General features: G+C 47.7%; 1 protein-coding gene across 1 annotated transcript in view; it reads right to left on the minus strand.

Annotated features, from left to right (window-relative positions):
- dnah5 (dynein, axonemal, heavy chain 5) overlaps positions 1-16,571 on the minus strand; it is a 186,372-nt gene that overhangs the window by 125,427 nt on the left and 44,374 nt on the right. The window contains exons 29-42 of the mRNA XM_057339812.1: positions 16,128-16,368; positions 15,850-16,049; positions 14,752-14,905; positions 10,644-10,807; positions 10,208-10,364; positions 9,883-10,095; positions 9,579-9,803; positions 8,954-9,126; positions 8,544-8,722; positions 8,141-8,328; positions 7,536-7,730; positions 7,191-7,325; positions 6,771-6,878; positions 6,248-6,401 (exon numbers count right to left, since the gene is read on the minus strand). Coding sequence (XP_057195795.1) covers positions 6,248-6,401; positions 6,771-6,878; positions 7,191-7,325; positions 7,536-7,730; positions 8,141-8,328; positions 8,544-8,722; positions 8,954-9,126; positions 9,579-9,803; positions 9,883-10,095; positions 10,208-10,364; positions 10,644-10,807; positions 14,752-14,905; positions 15,850-16,049; positions 16,128-16,368 — 2,486 coding nt within the window. The remainder of the gene's footprint in view (positions 1-6,247; positions 6,402-6,770; positions 6,879-7,190; positions 7,326-7,535; positions 7,731-8,140; positions 8,329-8,543; positions 8,723-8,953; positions 9,127-9,578; positions 9,804-9,882; positions 10,096-10,207; positions 10,365-10,643; positions 10,808-14,751; positions 14,906-15,849; positions 16,050-16,127; positions 16,369-16,571) is intronic.

The raw sequence follows: 16,571 nt of genomic DNA on the forward strand, positions 1-16,571 counted from the left end.
CATTCACCTTTTGTTCTTCAGAGCCTAAGCATCTGATGAACGATCTACAGATCTTCACTGATCCAATCCTGCTGGAATCTACGACGTGGTGCAGCGGACGGTCCCTTCCTGCAGCGACTTTCCCCTGGGCGTCTCGGCAGTTCCGGAAGTGTCTGAGCAATTCTTTTCTAAAAGAGCAAATTTCTCCAGCGTGGCATGTCCCGCTGTTCTCTTGGGTGCGACGCGCTCATTGAGGAAGGGGACGGACACAATGTCTGTCTCAGGTGTTTGGGTCTCCAGCACGCTGAGGCAACCTTCGTGGCGTCCTGCCCGCACCGCATCCAGATGTTGCGGTCACGGGTGGCTGTATTCTTTTTGGATAAAGCCACCACCTCGTCTGCTACCCGATCCGTGACGGCAGTGACTACGGCCCTGCCGCCCGCTTCGGTTAGCACCGGGGGTGATATGGGGATCACTGTGAACGTTAACCCGCCAGCCGCAGGCTCACGGACCGTTCACGCCCCGTCTCGCTCGTCTGACCGTTCTTCAAAAGACGGTCCTACCCCATCTTGTTCCTCCGGCACGTACTCGGAAGTGCGTGACGAAGATGAGATGTCGATCACAGCATCGGAGGGTGACCTTTTGGCATCCGACCCCGACGATTCCTCGGTGCTCCCTCCCCCGGGGGGTCGAGCCCAGGAAGAGGCGGACGTTGAGATGTCAACCATGCTTTTCCGGGCCGCCGTGAGCATTGGGCTGCGCTCGCGACTGGATACGTGGTACCTGGGGTCTGAGCACGGCTCCAAGCCGCGCCCAGCTCCGGTCCCGTTCTTCCCGGAGGTGCATGAGGAGCTGAGTAAGACTTGGAACGCGCCCCTCACAGCCTGTTCCAGTCAGAAAAGCTCAGTCGCCCTTACTTCCCTCGATGGTGGGGCGGCCAGGGGCTATGTCGAGATTCCCCAGGTGAAGCGTGCTGTCGCGGTGCACCTGTGCCTGCAGACAGCGGCAACCTGGAGAGCTCGGCCTAGACTCCCATCCAAGGCGTGTAAGTTTTCGGCATCGCTGGTGTCGAAGGCTTACACGGCTGCGGGTCAGGCTGCCTCCTCCCTCCACGCTATGGCCATCCTGCAGGTCCACCAGGCCAAGGCGTTGAAGGAGCTCCACGAGGGTAAGACCGACTCAGCGGTGATGCAGGAACTCCGTACCGCCACCGATCTTGCTCTACGGGCGACTAAGGTGACGGCACGGGCCCTGGGTCGGGCGATGTCCACCATGGTGGTCCAAGAGAGGCACCTCTGGCTTAACCTTGCGCAGATGCGGGACGCCGAGAAAGTTCGCTTTCTTCCCCCGGCAAGGAATCCGTACTGCTAGCCATCGAACCACCCCCCGCGGGGGCAATGAAGCAGATCAAACCTCTAGTCCCCCTGTCTCGGTTTCTGAGAGCTTGGCTTCAGCTTCCCAGACTGTCAGGCTGGCTGAGGAAGACGATCCGTCTCGGCTACGCGATTCAGTTCGCTACACGTCCGCCCAAGTTCCCGGGCGTCCTTTTTACCTCAGTCAGAAGCAAGGATGCTCCCATACTTCGGGCGGAGGTCGCCTCCCTTCTGGTGAAGGGAGCGATCGAGCCCGTCCCACCAGCCGAGATGTCCAGCGGGTTTTACAGCCCGTACTTCATTGTCCCAAAGAAAGGCGGGGGGTTGCGCCCTATCTTGGATCTGCGTGTTCTGATCAGGCACCTACACAAGCTGCCTTTCAGTATGGTCACACAGAAGCGCATCCTGACATCCGTCAGGCGTCAGGACTGCTTCATGGCAATCGACCTGAAGGACGCGTACTTTCATGTCTCGATCCTCCCTCGACACCGGCCGTTCCTACGGTTCGCGTTCGAGAGACGGGCATATCAGAACAGGGTCCTCCCCTTCGGTCTGTCCCTGTCTCCACAGGTCTTTACGAAGGTCGTGGAAACCGCTCTCCTTCCCCTCAGGGAAGGAGGTGTGCGGGTACTAAACTATCTCGACGACTAGCTCATCTCAGCTCACTCGCGAGATCTGTTGTTTACACACAGGGATCTGGTGCTCCGGTACCTAGATCGATTGGGGCTACAGGTCAACTGGGAAAAGAGGAAGCTCTCCCTCGCGCAGAGCATCTCCTTTCTTGGTATGGAACTCGACTCTGTCTCAATGACAGCGCGACTGACTACAGAGCACGCCCGGTCAGTGTTACACTGCCTGAAGCACTTCAGGCAGCCAGCGGTCTCCCTGAAACAATTTCAGAGGCTCCTGGGGCACATGGCAACCTTGGCGGGGGTGGTCCCCCTCGGGTTGATGCACATGCGACCGCTCCAACACTGGCTACAGAGTCGGGTTCCCTGGAGAGCGTGGCACACCGGCAGCAGGCGTATAGTCATCATGCCTCTCTGCTGGCGCACCCTGACCCCCTGGTCGTCTTTGGCCTTCCTACGGGTGGGGGTCCCCCTAGGGCAGGTATCAAGGCACGTCGTGGTAACGACGGATGCCTCCCTTCAGGGCTGGGGTGCTGAGTGCAACGGGCACGCAGTGTCGGGGCGGTGGACGGGCCCCCGCCTGCGTTGGCATATCAACTGCCTAGAGGCTGTGCTACTTGCACTGAAGAGGTTCCAACCTCTCGTGCAGGACAGGCACGTGCTGGTCTGGACGGACAGCACAGCTGCCGTGGCGTATATCAACCACCAGGGTGGCGTTCGTTCACGGCAGCTAACACGACTCGCCCGACGCCTCCTCCTGTGGAGTCAGCAGGTGATCAGCTCCCTGCAAGCCATACACATCCAGGGCGACCTGAACCAGACAGCAGATTGGCTCTCTCGTCTATGGTCATCTCGCGGAGAGTGGCGACTCCACCCCCACGCGGTTCAGCTCATATGGGAGCAGTTCGAACAGGCGCAGGTGGACCTGTTTGCCTCCCCGGACTCCACCCATTGTCCGCTTTGGTACTCCCTGTCCGACGGTCCCCTTGGTACGGATGCCCTTGCGCACAGCTGGCTGCGGGACAAGCGGAAGTACGCCTTCCCCCCAGTGTGCCTCATTACACAGACCCTGTGCAAGGTCAGGGAAGAGGAGCATCAAGTGCTACTAGTTGCGCCTTACTGGCCCAACCGGACTTGGTTCTCAGAACTGGTGCTTCGGACAACAACTCCCCCTGGCCGAATCCCCTGAGGGAGGACCTCCTTTCTCAGGGGAAGGGCACGTTTTGGCATCCCAGGCCAGACCTCTGGGACCTCCATGTCTGGCCCCTGGACGGGACGAGGAGATCCTGAGCGACCTACCCCCGGCGGTGGTAGAGACCCTCACGCAGGCTAGGGCCCCAGCCACTAGGAGACTGTATGCATTCAAATGGCACCTCTTCTCGTCCTGGTGCTCTTCTCACGGAGAAGACCCACAGAGATGCTCGATCAGGTACATACTGTCCTTTCTCCAGGAGAGACTTGAGAAGAACCTCTCCCCTTCCACACTGAAAGTGTATGTTGCCGCTATAGCCGCACATCACGATCCAGTTGCTGGTAAGTCTCTAGGACAGCACGACCTGGTCACCAGGTTCCTGAGGGGCGCGAGACGGTTGAATCCGCCTCGACCGCGCCCCGTACCCTCTTGGGACCTCGAAGTGGTCCTGGAGGACCTCCAGAGGCCCCCCTTCGAGCCCCTAGGAGAGGCCTGATCTTTCTCGCCTGTCGATAAAGATGGCCCTCCTGGTAGCGCTCGCCTCGCTTCAGAAGCTCTGAGCAGCTGTTTGTCTGTTTTGGAGGTCAGCAGAAGGGGAGAGCTGTCTCCAAACAGAGACTGGCGCACTGGATCGTGGATGCCATATCCTTGGCATACCAGTCACTAGATTGCCCCTGCCCCTTAGGAGTTAAGGCATTCCACTCGGGGTGTCGCCTCCTCGTGGGCACTGGCTCAGGACACCTCTCTGGCAGACATATGCAGAGCTGCGGGTTGGGCTACGCCCAATACCTTCGCGAGGTTCTACAACCTCCGCGTAGAACCGGTGTCAGCCCGCGTCCTACAGGGCAACAGGTAGGACCGGCAACCGTTAGGGCGTACGCCTGTGGAAGCCCTTCCCCCTCCGGGGGGAGCAGTGGCGATCCCGCCTCACTTCTTTCCCCTCGGGTAAAGAACAGGCATTCCATCCATCCATCACTAAGCACCTTCCAGGTGGCAAGCTGGGCGGAGCAGCCCTGCCCCCTTAGGCCGGGGATCAGTTGAGTTATCTCCCAGATGGCTCTAAACGGACCTAGTGCTCCAGACGTGGTAACCCCCCCTCCGTGGGCTGTTCCGTCTGATGTATCCTCATGAATGGTTCCCACCTTGGCAACCCATGACCTCCCCAGGTGGACTCCCACCTTGCGGTTAACTCCTGCAGTCTGCACTTTTTTCCCATGAGTTCTCCTCTGATGGTGAGACCATGTGGTGAATAATGCTTACCCAGTGGCCCGTACGGTGCCGGCCGGCTTCTCGCCATTTAGAGAACTAGGCCTCCGCCCGTGACGGCCGGTGGCAGGGGCTTCTCAACTTTGTGTAAAGCTCTGGGTCCCCCTTCCTCTCCACTGGACGGTCATAATTTGGTGTTAGCGTCTTCGTCTGACTCGCCCAGGCCAGTCAACGTCGCTCCGCTGAGATTGTGACGCGGCTCAGTGCTGTGGCGTCTTCCATAGGAACCCCATTCTGTCGGTTCGACACAACGTCGAGAGACTGACAGAAAGGGAACGTCTTGGTTACGGATGTAACCTCGGTTCCCTGATGGAGGGAACGAGACGTTGTGTCCCTCATGCCACAACACTGGCCGCCCACCCCAGCGGTCGGGGGAGGATGCTTAGGCTCCTCAGACCAAAGGTGAATGAATGAGCACGCCGGCTTCCCTCTTATACACGGACATCCGGGGAGGAGCCCGGCCGGCATGCAAATTTCATTCGCCAATTTTCATTGGCCTTTTCTAAATACTCAGAAGATGATAGGTTCTCAAGACAAACCCCATTCTGTCGGTTCGACACAACGTCTCGTTCCCTCCATCAGGGAACCGAGGTTACATCCGTAACCAAGACGTTTTAATGTGAAGTCAGATTTCACGGCATTATTGCAAAATAAACCCTGAAGGGGGTCGCACACCGGATGCGGCAGCGCCGAGCCGCGCAGCGTAACGTCGTTGTTTGTAAAAATGAACATATTGTTTTCTATGAGTGTACACATACCGGCACCGCTTGAATTCAGGACGCTGTTCTAAGTCCTGCAGCGACGCAACGCGCCACTCGCATAATTTAACATTAAATTAGATGTTATTTGACTGAAATCATGTTTAATGTACACACTGATTTCACCATAAACTGCAAGATGCATTTATCTGTTTGGGAATAACGGAAAACAGGGCATTAAAGCTCTTTCTGATTCAGATTAATACAGAAAACCTAGATTCTACAACATTATTAACAGAGTTGTCTTAGACGTGACGCTGCACGACGCTTCCGCATCCGGTGTGCGACCCCCTTGGCAGTGTAATGATAATGATCAGATGACTTAAATGAACCTGCCCATTACATAGCTTACTACATTAACTTAATAAATAAATAAAGATATATTAAGCGTTTATTTGAATTTGAATACAGAAATTTAATTTCAGTTATCATATTAAAATACAGCACAGTACAATTCTGCGACTGACCAATCACAATCAAGTCTATAGGGAGGCTTAGAGATGACGTATTTTTGTATGCAAAACCCGGAAGCGAGTTAGCATTTTAGGACTTCCGGTTCCATCGTTCCAAAGTCTATGGTTTTTTTTTAATGGGTTTTTGGTAAATCACCCGAAATAAGGTCTGTGGTAAACAAAACCTAAATATTTTCACGTTTTATTCTATGACATAAAACACACCAATTATAACCCGCTTGCGATTTTAAAAGCCTTATTGTGTCTTAAAAACCATTGTTAATCACGGAACTTATTTTTTGCGATCTTCCAAAAGTCTATTGGAAAAATGCATTGGCTTTCGGTAGAGGGAGCCAGCGCGGCGCTTACTTCCGGGTTAGCCTAAAATACGTCATCTCTGAGGTACTGGAAATTTGTTTAACATTTTAATTTGGTTATAAATGTTCTGTTGGTTTTATTCTGTTTAAACATTTGTGCAGTGTTAAAAAAACTGAAACAAGAAGTTCTACTGGACCAGCGTTGCTTACGTTTTCCAAAGTGGTCTATAAAATGTAGGTGCACCGTGTCTTTGTTTTTGTGTCTAATGTTCGATTCTCACCGGTCATTGCTTTCATTAGGGTATGGATGCAGGTTGTTTTTCCTGCTCCGCTAGGTCCCAGTGCCATCATACCATGACGAACTCTCTGAGTCTCATACAGCTGAATGATCTTTAACCTCCAGGCCGGGTGGTTTATCAGACCAGCCTCGGTTACCTGGTCCATGCCCGACAGACAAGATACACATACAAAAATTACATATTGAGTTAAAACTGGTAGCAAATATGTGAAGAGTTCATTTGCAAAAACAGATTAGTCTGTTAACATTTTTTAAAAATCAGTTTTTTGATGGTGTATTTCAATTAATATCAATCAAACTGCAGTTGGGTTGTTTTGATTAAGTTGTTATAACTCAAGGAAATACAGCTAACTAACACAATAAAACAATAAAAAAACATGATTTTGAAAATGCTCAAAATGGCCAAAATAAACTCTTCATGTATACCTTTATTGTTTTCAAGTGACTTTGGATTAATGCGTTTGCTAAATACCTAAATGTATATTGTAATACACCATTTTCCCAACCTGTTTGTCTATGGCTGCTTCCAAATCAGGGTAGCCAGCTTTATCCAGCTGAATTGCAGGGAAAAGATCCTCAATCAAGCTCAGGAACAATGGTTCATCCTCATCAATCTTAAAAGACAGAGATAAATCGAATCTTTAAAAAATTTGAAAAAACACTGAACTTTGTCAATGATTGCATACTGCGTTGTCAAAGTTGGCAAGAACTTTTTAATACTTTTTATTGGTTAGATATTTGCAAAATACAGTGACAAACACAAAGGTTGACTAAAAATAATGATTTATGGCAAAAAATATGGAGATACAAGGTTTCAGAAGGTCAGCAGCGATATTTCAGTTCCTCACCCAAATCAATAGTAATATAGGCTGATCATGTGGGTCGATTATATAGAAAATGATCTCTATGTGCTTAAGTAGTCTCACCAGTTTGGAAAGGTTCATGTCCCGCAGGACCCTCATGACGATGGTGGACTCCGTGTCATTCGGATTGGCCCGTTTTGCAGCGCCAAGTGTGCGCAGGACAGACAGGATATTACGGAGACCAAAGTCGTAGTGAACCTGACAGACAATAGAAAACCAAATGTGACGTAGCAAAGGGTCTTATTTATAGTTTTTCTAAATAAATGTTTACATCCTGCAGTAAAATGATTGTACACCATAGAAACCGTGAATCACAATTAAGAATTAAAATTAAATTAAAAATTACAATTAAAAACAAATCAAGAATATCTGATCCTTAGCTATATAGTGAATATTAATGATAATCACCTGTTTAGAGAGCTGCTCTTCACATAGTTTGTATAGAGTGAAGAATTTTCGGGCTAGTTCGATGTTGTCAATGAAGCCACAGCTTGCCAGTTTCACTCTAATAATGATCTGTCTGTCAGGAACCATCATTGCCACTGAGCGGAAGTTAATTTTCAGATTCTCTGGAAGCTCCTGCCTCCCCGCGTATCCAGGGTTCTGTATGAACGAGGGAAAAAAAGGGAAAACATCAGGGAAAAATAACACAATGTAGATTAAGGTTAATGTAAATAACTTTTAAGTAACTTTTAATGTAATTTGGTCTAGTCTCAGTTTTTTCATGTGTTTGAGATTTATTATGTAACCATTATGAAAATTGTAAATTAGAATTTTGAAATTATTACAAAATAAAGCAATTAGCCACTTACCATCTATCTCACAATCCATAAACATGATTAAAATGAATGAAGAATTCAAATAACGTGCATGCATGTTTAAAGAAAAAGAATGAATACTATATGCCTGAAAAATATCATGGAATTCCAAAGGGTCGACCATAATATATTAACCTAACCTAACCTTGGCAGGAAATTTTCAGTTTCTAAGAGCATGTAAATACACCAGCTCACCATGGTGAGGAAGATGCCAAACTCCGGATTCATTCCCACATTGTCTCCATCAGTGAAAATGAAGGTCTTTCTTCGTTCCTTCTTGCAGGTGAGCACCGTGGCGATTTGTTGGGCAGCGACCGAGAGGACGGGCAGGTCAATGCGGTTAAACTCATCAAAACAACCCCAGGAGCCAGACTGGGCAAGACCTAGTCATTCAAAAAAAAAAATCTAATCCCAAGCATGCAAAGCACAAAACTTCAGATATCGAAGCCATTTGTTTATAAATTTATATTACATACTATATCATCTGGATATTGCTGGAAACCTGGTGCCGTTATAGCCGTGTTAACAGCAATATGAACTAATAGCAATGTCTATAGATTTTGAACGACATTCGACATTGATCACAGATGTGTGACACCTTTAAATATTCTGCCCAGGCCTCTGAAGTCCATCTGGTCAGAGCAGTTAAATACCACCACGTATTTGCCCAGGCAGCGGCCCATGTCTTTAGTGGTCTCTGTCTTTCCTGTTCCCGCGGGCCCAGCAGGAGCTCCGCCCATGCTCATACCCAGAGCCTGAGCTAAAGTAATGTAGCATCTGGAAAAGATATTGACCAACATATTTTTAGAATTGTGCAGATATTATTTTAGGTAGAACTTGTAGGGAGTATGAAGATTTTAGTATAATGACGTAGTATAATTTTTAGTATAAAGGCTTTAATTTTGGGGTGGCAAAGCGCCAAATCTGAAAAAACATCAATCAAATCTGTCCTAAAATTACATAAATGACCCACAGTGGGAAAATAAGTTTGTAAATCAGCAGCAGCACCTGTCAGTGAGAGGAGTGATGACCAGCCTGTCAGTACAGCCCAGAAACTCATTTTGATAGATAAAGCCCACATCCGTGATGTTGATCATCATCTTATCCGAGTCCTCATTGAAGTAAAAGCGGCACTGCTTCAACCACTCGAAGTCTGTGGGGCTTTTAATGTGCAAACGACACTGTGGGTCAAGAAAAGAGATTCGACAGGAATTAGTTTCTGCTGGTGGCTTATCTCCTGGAGCTGTCTCAAAGACGTGTCTGTGAATGCTGTGACATTCTTGATGACAAATATCACATTTGGCATTCACTCATGAGATATTGAGACATACAACCTTGCTGAAAATCAGAGTTCAAAGCATTAGGAGACAAAAGCATATTAAACCCAGGAGCGACTGCTGGCGGTCATTTGGGTGTTATTAAGCTAAATTGCCTTTGGCTGTTGCCAAAAGGTCTAAAATCAGTTTTCTTTACTAAACTCAAATGAGCTAGAGAGAATGCCAGATGATATAATGAGACATAATGAGTTTTAAATGAGCATTTGATAAAAGCAACTTATATTCAAGTTCATTTCAGGGGACCCTTTTGCTACAAAAGAACTTAACCTAACTAACTTACTAACTGACCAACTCACCAAATCATCAAAGATGTCCCTCTGATGCACATGAATGGTGATCAGCGTTTCATACTTTGTCCGTTCAACAGTCCCGAGGTCTTTTGTGGTCATGTCTATCAAAATGTTGAGGAGCTCAAGGAAAAACTGATTCGTCTTAGCCATGATCTTGCGGTCATATCTGGCATTGGTCAAAGCGTCTTCAGAATCCCTGGTCCAGATCATCTGAACTCCCAGTAAACCAACCTAAACCAAAGAAAGCCAACAATCCTGTCAATATCTTTAACTTACAGAAACATACTGATACTGTCACTGCGTTGAATACCTGTGCAGCGAAGGAGTCCAAAAATTCGATCAATTCAAAGGCGGAGTCCTGAATGGCAAGTGCGGCCTGACGGATGATGAGGTGCAAAGATCTCTGGGATTCTTTAAGGAGCGCATTAAGCCAGACCTCCACATTGCCCTCTGCTATGACGGGTCTGTCCAGCTCCACTGTCTCACCCTCGCGTGAGGATATTGCCAAAATCTTATCATAGATCTGAAATAGAAACACAATGTGGTGTACTTTAAATGTTAAAAAATCTTAAATAAGCAAAATGTCATGCACCAGAATAGTATAAAATGTCACCTATTAAAATAATAAAGTTCACCTTATCATGAAAGCGGACAGATTTGATGTTGTCAAAGATGTTGAGCAGGTGAGCTTGGATGGTGTGCGAGTCAGACGCTTGGCCCAAAATCTCCAGCAAAGCCGGGTCTGATACAAAGAAGAAACGTGGAAACAACAAGCGCTTCTTCTCCAAGTACCTTTAAAACATAGAAAACATGTTTGGTAAGAACTCTAACTTACACGCAGATGTAATACAAGCAAGTCATAAACTGACCACAAAACCAAAAATGTAACCAAGTTGTAACAGCAAAATGTATCCATTTTAATAATGATGTTTCGCAGTCAAAATAAATTTCGCCCATGGCACTGGACAGATTTCCAAAATGATTCCAGTTGCATAAGGTTGATAACTGACTACACTGATCCTGTGCTTGTCAGACATGAGGGCTCGACAGGGAAACAGATGTTGAATGTACCCTGTGAGAGATTTCTGGCACATCTCAAGCTGTTCCAGCAGGTGAGGCAGTAGCTGACCCATAGTCTCGTCCCCAACACATGACTGGACCACATTGGGCATCTCATGAGCGCGAGTCATGATTTTCACCCAGGACTTATCGATGTTAGAGAAACGCTTGGCCTCCTAAAAACAGGAAAACAGGCAATTTTCACTAGAAATGGTTTGTGGGATTTGACAAAAAGTACTGATACTTTACTTAAAGGGGTCATATGACACGGCTAAAAGGAATATTATCGTTTGTTTTAGATGTAATGCAATGTGTATACACGATTTAAGGTTTAAAAACGCTGTATTTTCCACATACCGTGCATGTTTGTATCTCCTCTTTGCCCCGCCTCTCTGAAACGCGCAGATTTTTTACAAAGCTCATCACTCTGAAAAGCGAGGTGTGCTATGATTGGCCAGTTAACCAGTGCGTAGTGATTGGTCGAATACTGCAAGCGTGTGACGGAAATGTACCTCCTCTTACCATATTTGGAACATCAGGTTCCAAAGCAATTGTACTGACAGGTACGCCCATCTTACTTGCATATATATTTGGGCGGTTTACGTCAAATCATACCACGAACTGACGTAGATTTGTGGGGGTGTGGTTACATGAGGCGTTTCAGGCAGGTCTGGGTGACCATTCCCTTTTAGATAGAATGCATCTTTTGTTCCGACACATTAATTTTTGCAATTTGACGTGTCTAATACATGCATGGGCAACTTATAACACACCAAAGACACAGAAAAACACGTTTTCACGCCATATGACCCCTTTAAAAAAAGCAGTTTTGCATTTTCTTAAGGCATATACCATCATGGCCTAAAAGTGATGTCTTTGACTTAGGAACTTAACGTCTTTTAACTTAACTACGTTTTACTGAAATATATTATTAAAGATGTATTGAAAACTTGCATATGTTTTTAAACATTTTCATAATTATGTTATGTTTTTATTGTGTTTCATTGTTAGTTAGCAGTATTATTATTATTATTACTGTAATTCTGTAAATTCTGTTTTTGCAAATGAACGGTTCATTTGTATTTGTAAACAGTTTGCAAAATAAAATAAAATAAAATAAAAAAGGGACGAGAAAAAGTAAAAAAGGTATGAAAGAAATGTATTTTAAATACATTGCTTTTTTACTAGGGCCATTATCCCTGATGCAGTTGTTGTAGTTCCCTTTCTGTCGGTCTCTCGACGTTGTGTCGAACCAACAGATGGGGTTCGTCCCTGAGAACCAATCGCTTCCGACTTCTTAGAAAAGGCCAATGAAAATTGGCGAATGAAATTTGCATGCCGGACTCCGCCCCCGGATATCCGGGTATAAAAGGGAGACGGCGTGCCTCATTCATTCACCTTTTGTTCTTCGGAGCCTTCGCTCATGATCAACAGACTTCGCTACAAGACTGCCGGCTCTACGACGTGGTGTAGCGGACTGTCCCTTCCTGCAGCGACTTCCCCTGGGCGTCTTGGCGGTTCCAGAAGTGTTCGAGTTTTTTCTCTAAAAGAGCAAATTTCTCCAGCGTGGCATGTCCCGCTGTTCTCGTGGGTGCAACGCACTCATCGAGGAGGGGGACGAACACGATGTCTGCTTCCAGTACGCTGGGGCAGATGTTGTGGATACGTCCTGCCCACACTGCGGGCGTCACGGATGGCTGTGTTCCCACTACGGACTACGGCCCTGCCGCCCGCTACGGCAAGCAGCGAGGGTGATATGAGGATTATTGTGAGCGCTAATCCGTCAACCACTGGCTCGCGGACCGTTCGCACCTCGTCTTGCTCGTCTGACCGTTCCCCATGAGACGGTCCGCCGTCTTATTCCTCAATCACGTATCGGACACGGTACGTGATGATGAGATGTTTGTTGCAGCATCGGAGGGTGACTTACTGGCATCAGACTCTGACGATTCCTTGAAGCGCCCTCCCTCGGGGGGTCGAGATCAGGAAGAAGCGGACGTCGAAATGTCAGCCATGCTTTCCCGGGCCGCCGGCATTGGGTTGCGGTGCACCGCACTGCCTCTCCCAACGCTCGAGGCTGGATACTGTTGTGGTTTTTCCTCTTTTGATTCTGAAGAAACGACTCTTGAGTCAAGGTTTTGAAACCAAAAGTAGTTAGACTTTATTCTCACAAAGTTGAAAACAAAGCCGAGTTGGATTGCAATGCAACTGCCCAACCCTGGTTGGGGGCAGACCTTTATAGTGTCCTTACACACACACACACACACACCTAAGTTATTGGGGGTTACCCTGATACCTTTAACAGATGTCTGATCTCAGCATTCCTAGCTGGTGAGGGGGGTTACTAACAAAGACTCTGGTATTTACGACTAGAGATGAGCTAACAAAGACCAGATCTTATGTAGAGATAGATTTATAATAGTAATGTAAAGTGTACATGATTGCTTTATATTTTGGTCAATAAAATCTTCAACAATACACGGTACATCGGGCTTGAGAGCGGCTCCAAGCTTCCCCCGGAAGTGCATGAGGAACCTAGTACGACCTGGAACGCCCCCTTCGGCGCGTACACGTCAACTAGTTCCATCACCCTTTCTTCCCTCGATGGTGGGGCAGCTAGAGGATACGTCGATGTCCCCCAGGGGCTCGACCTAGACTCCCGTCCAAAGCACGTAGGCTTTTCGGCATCTGAGGTGTCGAGAGCTTACTCTGCTGCGGGCCAAGCTGTCCCCTCTCTCCACGCTATGGCCTTCCTGCAGGCCAATGCGCGGAGAGAGCTCCACGAGGGTAAGACCGACCCAGCGCTTATGCAGGAACTCCGCGGCTTCACCGACCTCGCTCTCGGGCGACCAAGGTGATCGCGCGGGCCCTGGGTCGGGCGATGTCCACACTTGTGGTCCAGGAGAGACACCTCTGGCTGAACCTTGCACAGGTGAGTAACACTGAGAAAGTCCGCTTTCTCGATGCACCCATCTCGCAAGGGGGGGCTGTTTGGTGATACTGTCGAGTTCGACAGTTAGGGAACAGACAGATGATATCAAGTATGTCCATCAAGTGTACTAGTTGCGCCATACTGGCCCAACTGGACTTGGTTCTCGGAGCTAATGCTCTTGACGACAGCTCCCTCCTGGCCGATTCCCCTGAAGAAAGGACCTGCTTTCCCAGGGGAAGGGCACGTTATGGCATCACGGGCTAGACCTCTGGAACCTCCATGTCTGGCCCCTGGACGGAACGAGGAGATCCTGAGTAGCCTACCCCCTGCGGCGGTTAAGACCACTACTCAGGCTAGGACCCTGGCCACTAGGCGACTGTACGCCTATAGTGGTGCCTCTTCTCATCCTGGTGCTCTTCTCGAAGAGAAGACCCGCAGAGTTGCTTGATCAAGTGGGTGCGGTCCTCCCAGAGACTCGAGAATAATCTCTCCCCTTCCACACTGAACGTGTATGTGCCGCTGTTGCAGCTCATCACGACCCATTTGCTGGTAGTCTCTAGGACAGCACAACCTGATCATTTGGTTCCTAAGGGGCGCGGGGAGGCTACCACCTCACCCATGCTCCTTACCCTCTTACGACCTTGATGCGGTCCTGGAGCCCCTCGGAGATGCCGCTCTTTCTCACTTTCGATGAAGACGGCTCTCGGGAGGACGCTCAAGAGGGTAGCGGACCTACAAGCATTCTCCGTGTCCACAGATTGCCTAGAACTCGGGCCTGGTCATTCTCACGCTATCTTGAGACCCCGGCCCGGCTACGTGCCCAAAGTTCCCACCACTCCCCCGAGACACCAGGTGGTGAACTTACAGGCGCTCCCCACTGGGGAGGAAGACCCAACCCCATCCGTGTTCTGTCCAGTACGCGCATTGCGCCTCTGCTTGGACCGCACGCAGAGCCGCAGAAGCTCTGAGCAGCTCTTTGTCTGTTTTGGAGATCAGCAGGGAGGGCTGTCTCAACAAAAAAAAAATTCTAATATATTTTTGTACTTTTTGTACAAAAATATTTCAATTTCTGTAAAGCTGCTTTGCTTAATCGCACACTGTGAAAAGTTCTTTAGAAATAAAACATACAGAGGACTGCACTCTTATCCATTAATGCTGTAATCACGAAGAATAAATGTCTGGCATTACCTTCGGTAGCTGTTTGGCTATGTCTCCTCCCACAAACACGGCCTCAAGATAAATCCAGAGGTTTTGTACAGTCATCCAGTTCTCAATGATGTCTGTGGTGTTGGAAAGATTCTGAACCCACTTCTGGATCTGTGCTTTGAATGGGGTGTTGTACCTGTGGAAATACAAGACACAGCTCAAGACACCAATGTTACACCATTTGGAAAATAATTACCCTGATTCATTTAATTTAAAATGCTTTATCAATAAACAGTGTTAGGTTTTAATATTGTCAGTGTTCACATTGTAACAACACACTGCACATGATACTGGGATGGGAGAGAAATGTCATTAACATTGTGTCACGGTCCTACATTCTTGTTTATGAATTCCTAGTCGTGTGGCAGGATTGGGACAGAGCCCTTAGGTTTTATGTGAGAAAGCCATGAGTTGTTTACGTTTTGACATCTCATGTGCTTTCTCGTGTCTTGTCATTGGCCCCGCCCCTCTCGTTTCATGTATTGCCTCCCTGCCGTGTCTTATGTTTCTCACCTGCCCCTCGTCAATTATCCTTCATTTGTCTTCCCTTTAAATAGTCCTCTTGTTTCATTGTCTTGTTGCTCGTGTATTACGTTCGGTCCATGTATGTATGTATGTATGTTCTTGTACCTTGTTCTCTTACTCTTACTGTTTTCAGTTTTTTAAAAAAGGGAGTCGACTCTGAATCACGCAAAGGACTCGTTCCTAGTCCGAGTTGCGAACCGCCGCAGATTTACGTCACTACATATAGTCCCCGCCTACGTTGAAAACGTAGAAAACGTCACTCTTCTCCCCCAAACACTGTAGCTCGTGAGCCTCATTCGCGGTAGACCAATCACAGCAGACTAGACCACCTGACCAATCACATCAAACTAGGCTAGCGGAAAGGAGGGAATTAGACAGATGAATCGCGGAACGAATCATTTGAGAGTCAGTCAAGAAGTAAGGTAAGAATAACTGCCTATTATTACGAAATAATAGTGTTTTTACACCTTCTATGTACATAAGCTTGTTGTGGACATGCCATAAACCAAAGTAGGACCTTAAAAATCACTAGTTATGTACTCTTTAATTTCTGACCTGTTGCTCATGAGGGAAGCCAGCATCATCAGGCTGTCCTCCATGTTAGCTATTATCTCCGACGTGCTGTCACCTCTCAGAAGAAGCTCTCCTCTGGTTTTGAAATTGGCGAAGGTAAATGTCTTGTTGTCCCACTCTGCAATCACCTGCTTGAGTTTCTGCTCGATGTCTCGCTCCTTCACAGCGCTGATACAGATGTCCTGCTCAAATATGTAGAGAAAATGATTAACTATAAAGCCAAAAGTAAGATGAATGTTACAATAAAAACAAATTATAACCTCAATTTCTTCTTTGTACTTCAGAAGTGGTGCTTCCATGATATTCCGAAGCTTGAAGTTATCTGTTTCAACCTCAAAGGTGTGACCTGTAACCTCTGTGATCCTCTTCCAGTGGCGTGTCATCATGGCTTTATTAGTCATCAGCTCCAGCAGGGGGCAGCACTCACTGAATTCATCGATGGTTTTCTTAAGGTCCATAAACGCCTGCCATTCTTTAAGGCCTCGTGGCAGCTTGCGACACCTGCAATTCGGTTATTAACCTCAGTGGGGTAAGGCATACGCTGAACAGTGCTGAGACTGTGAAAGTTTGTTGTTTTTATCTGATATGTTGTGCGACTACATACAAATCTGACTGCCTGCAAATGAATGTTCGTATTCATATCTGCTGAGGTAAACTTCCAGGGCAAATTGGAACATTTGGGCAGTTGTGGCCTAATGGTTAGA

This window comes from Triplophysa rosa, linkage group LG8 (assembly GCF_024868665.1).
Source record: "Triplophysa rosa linkage group LG8, Trosa_1v2, whole genome shotgun sequence".
Classification (NCBI taxonomy): domain Eukaryota; kingdom Metazoa; phylum Chordata; class Actinopteri; order Cypriniformes; family Nemacheilidae; genus Triplophysa; species Triplophysa rosa.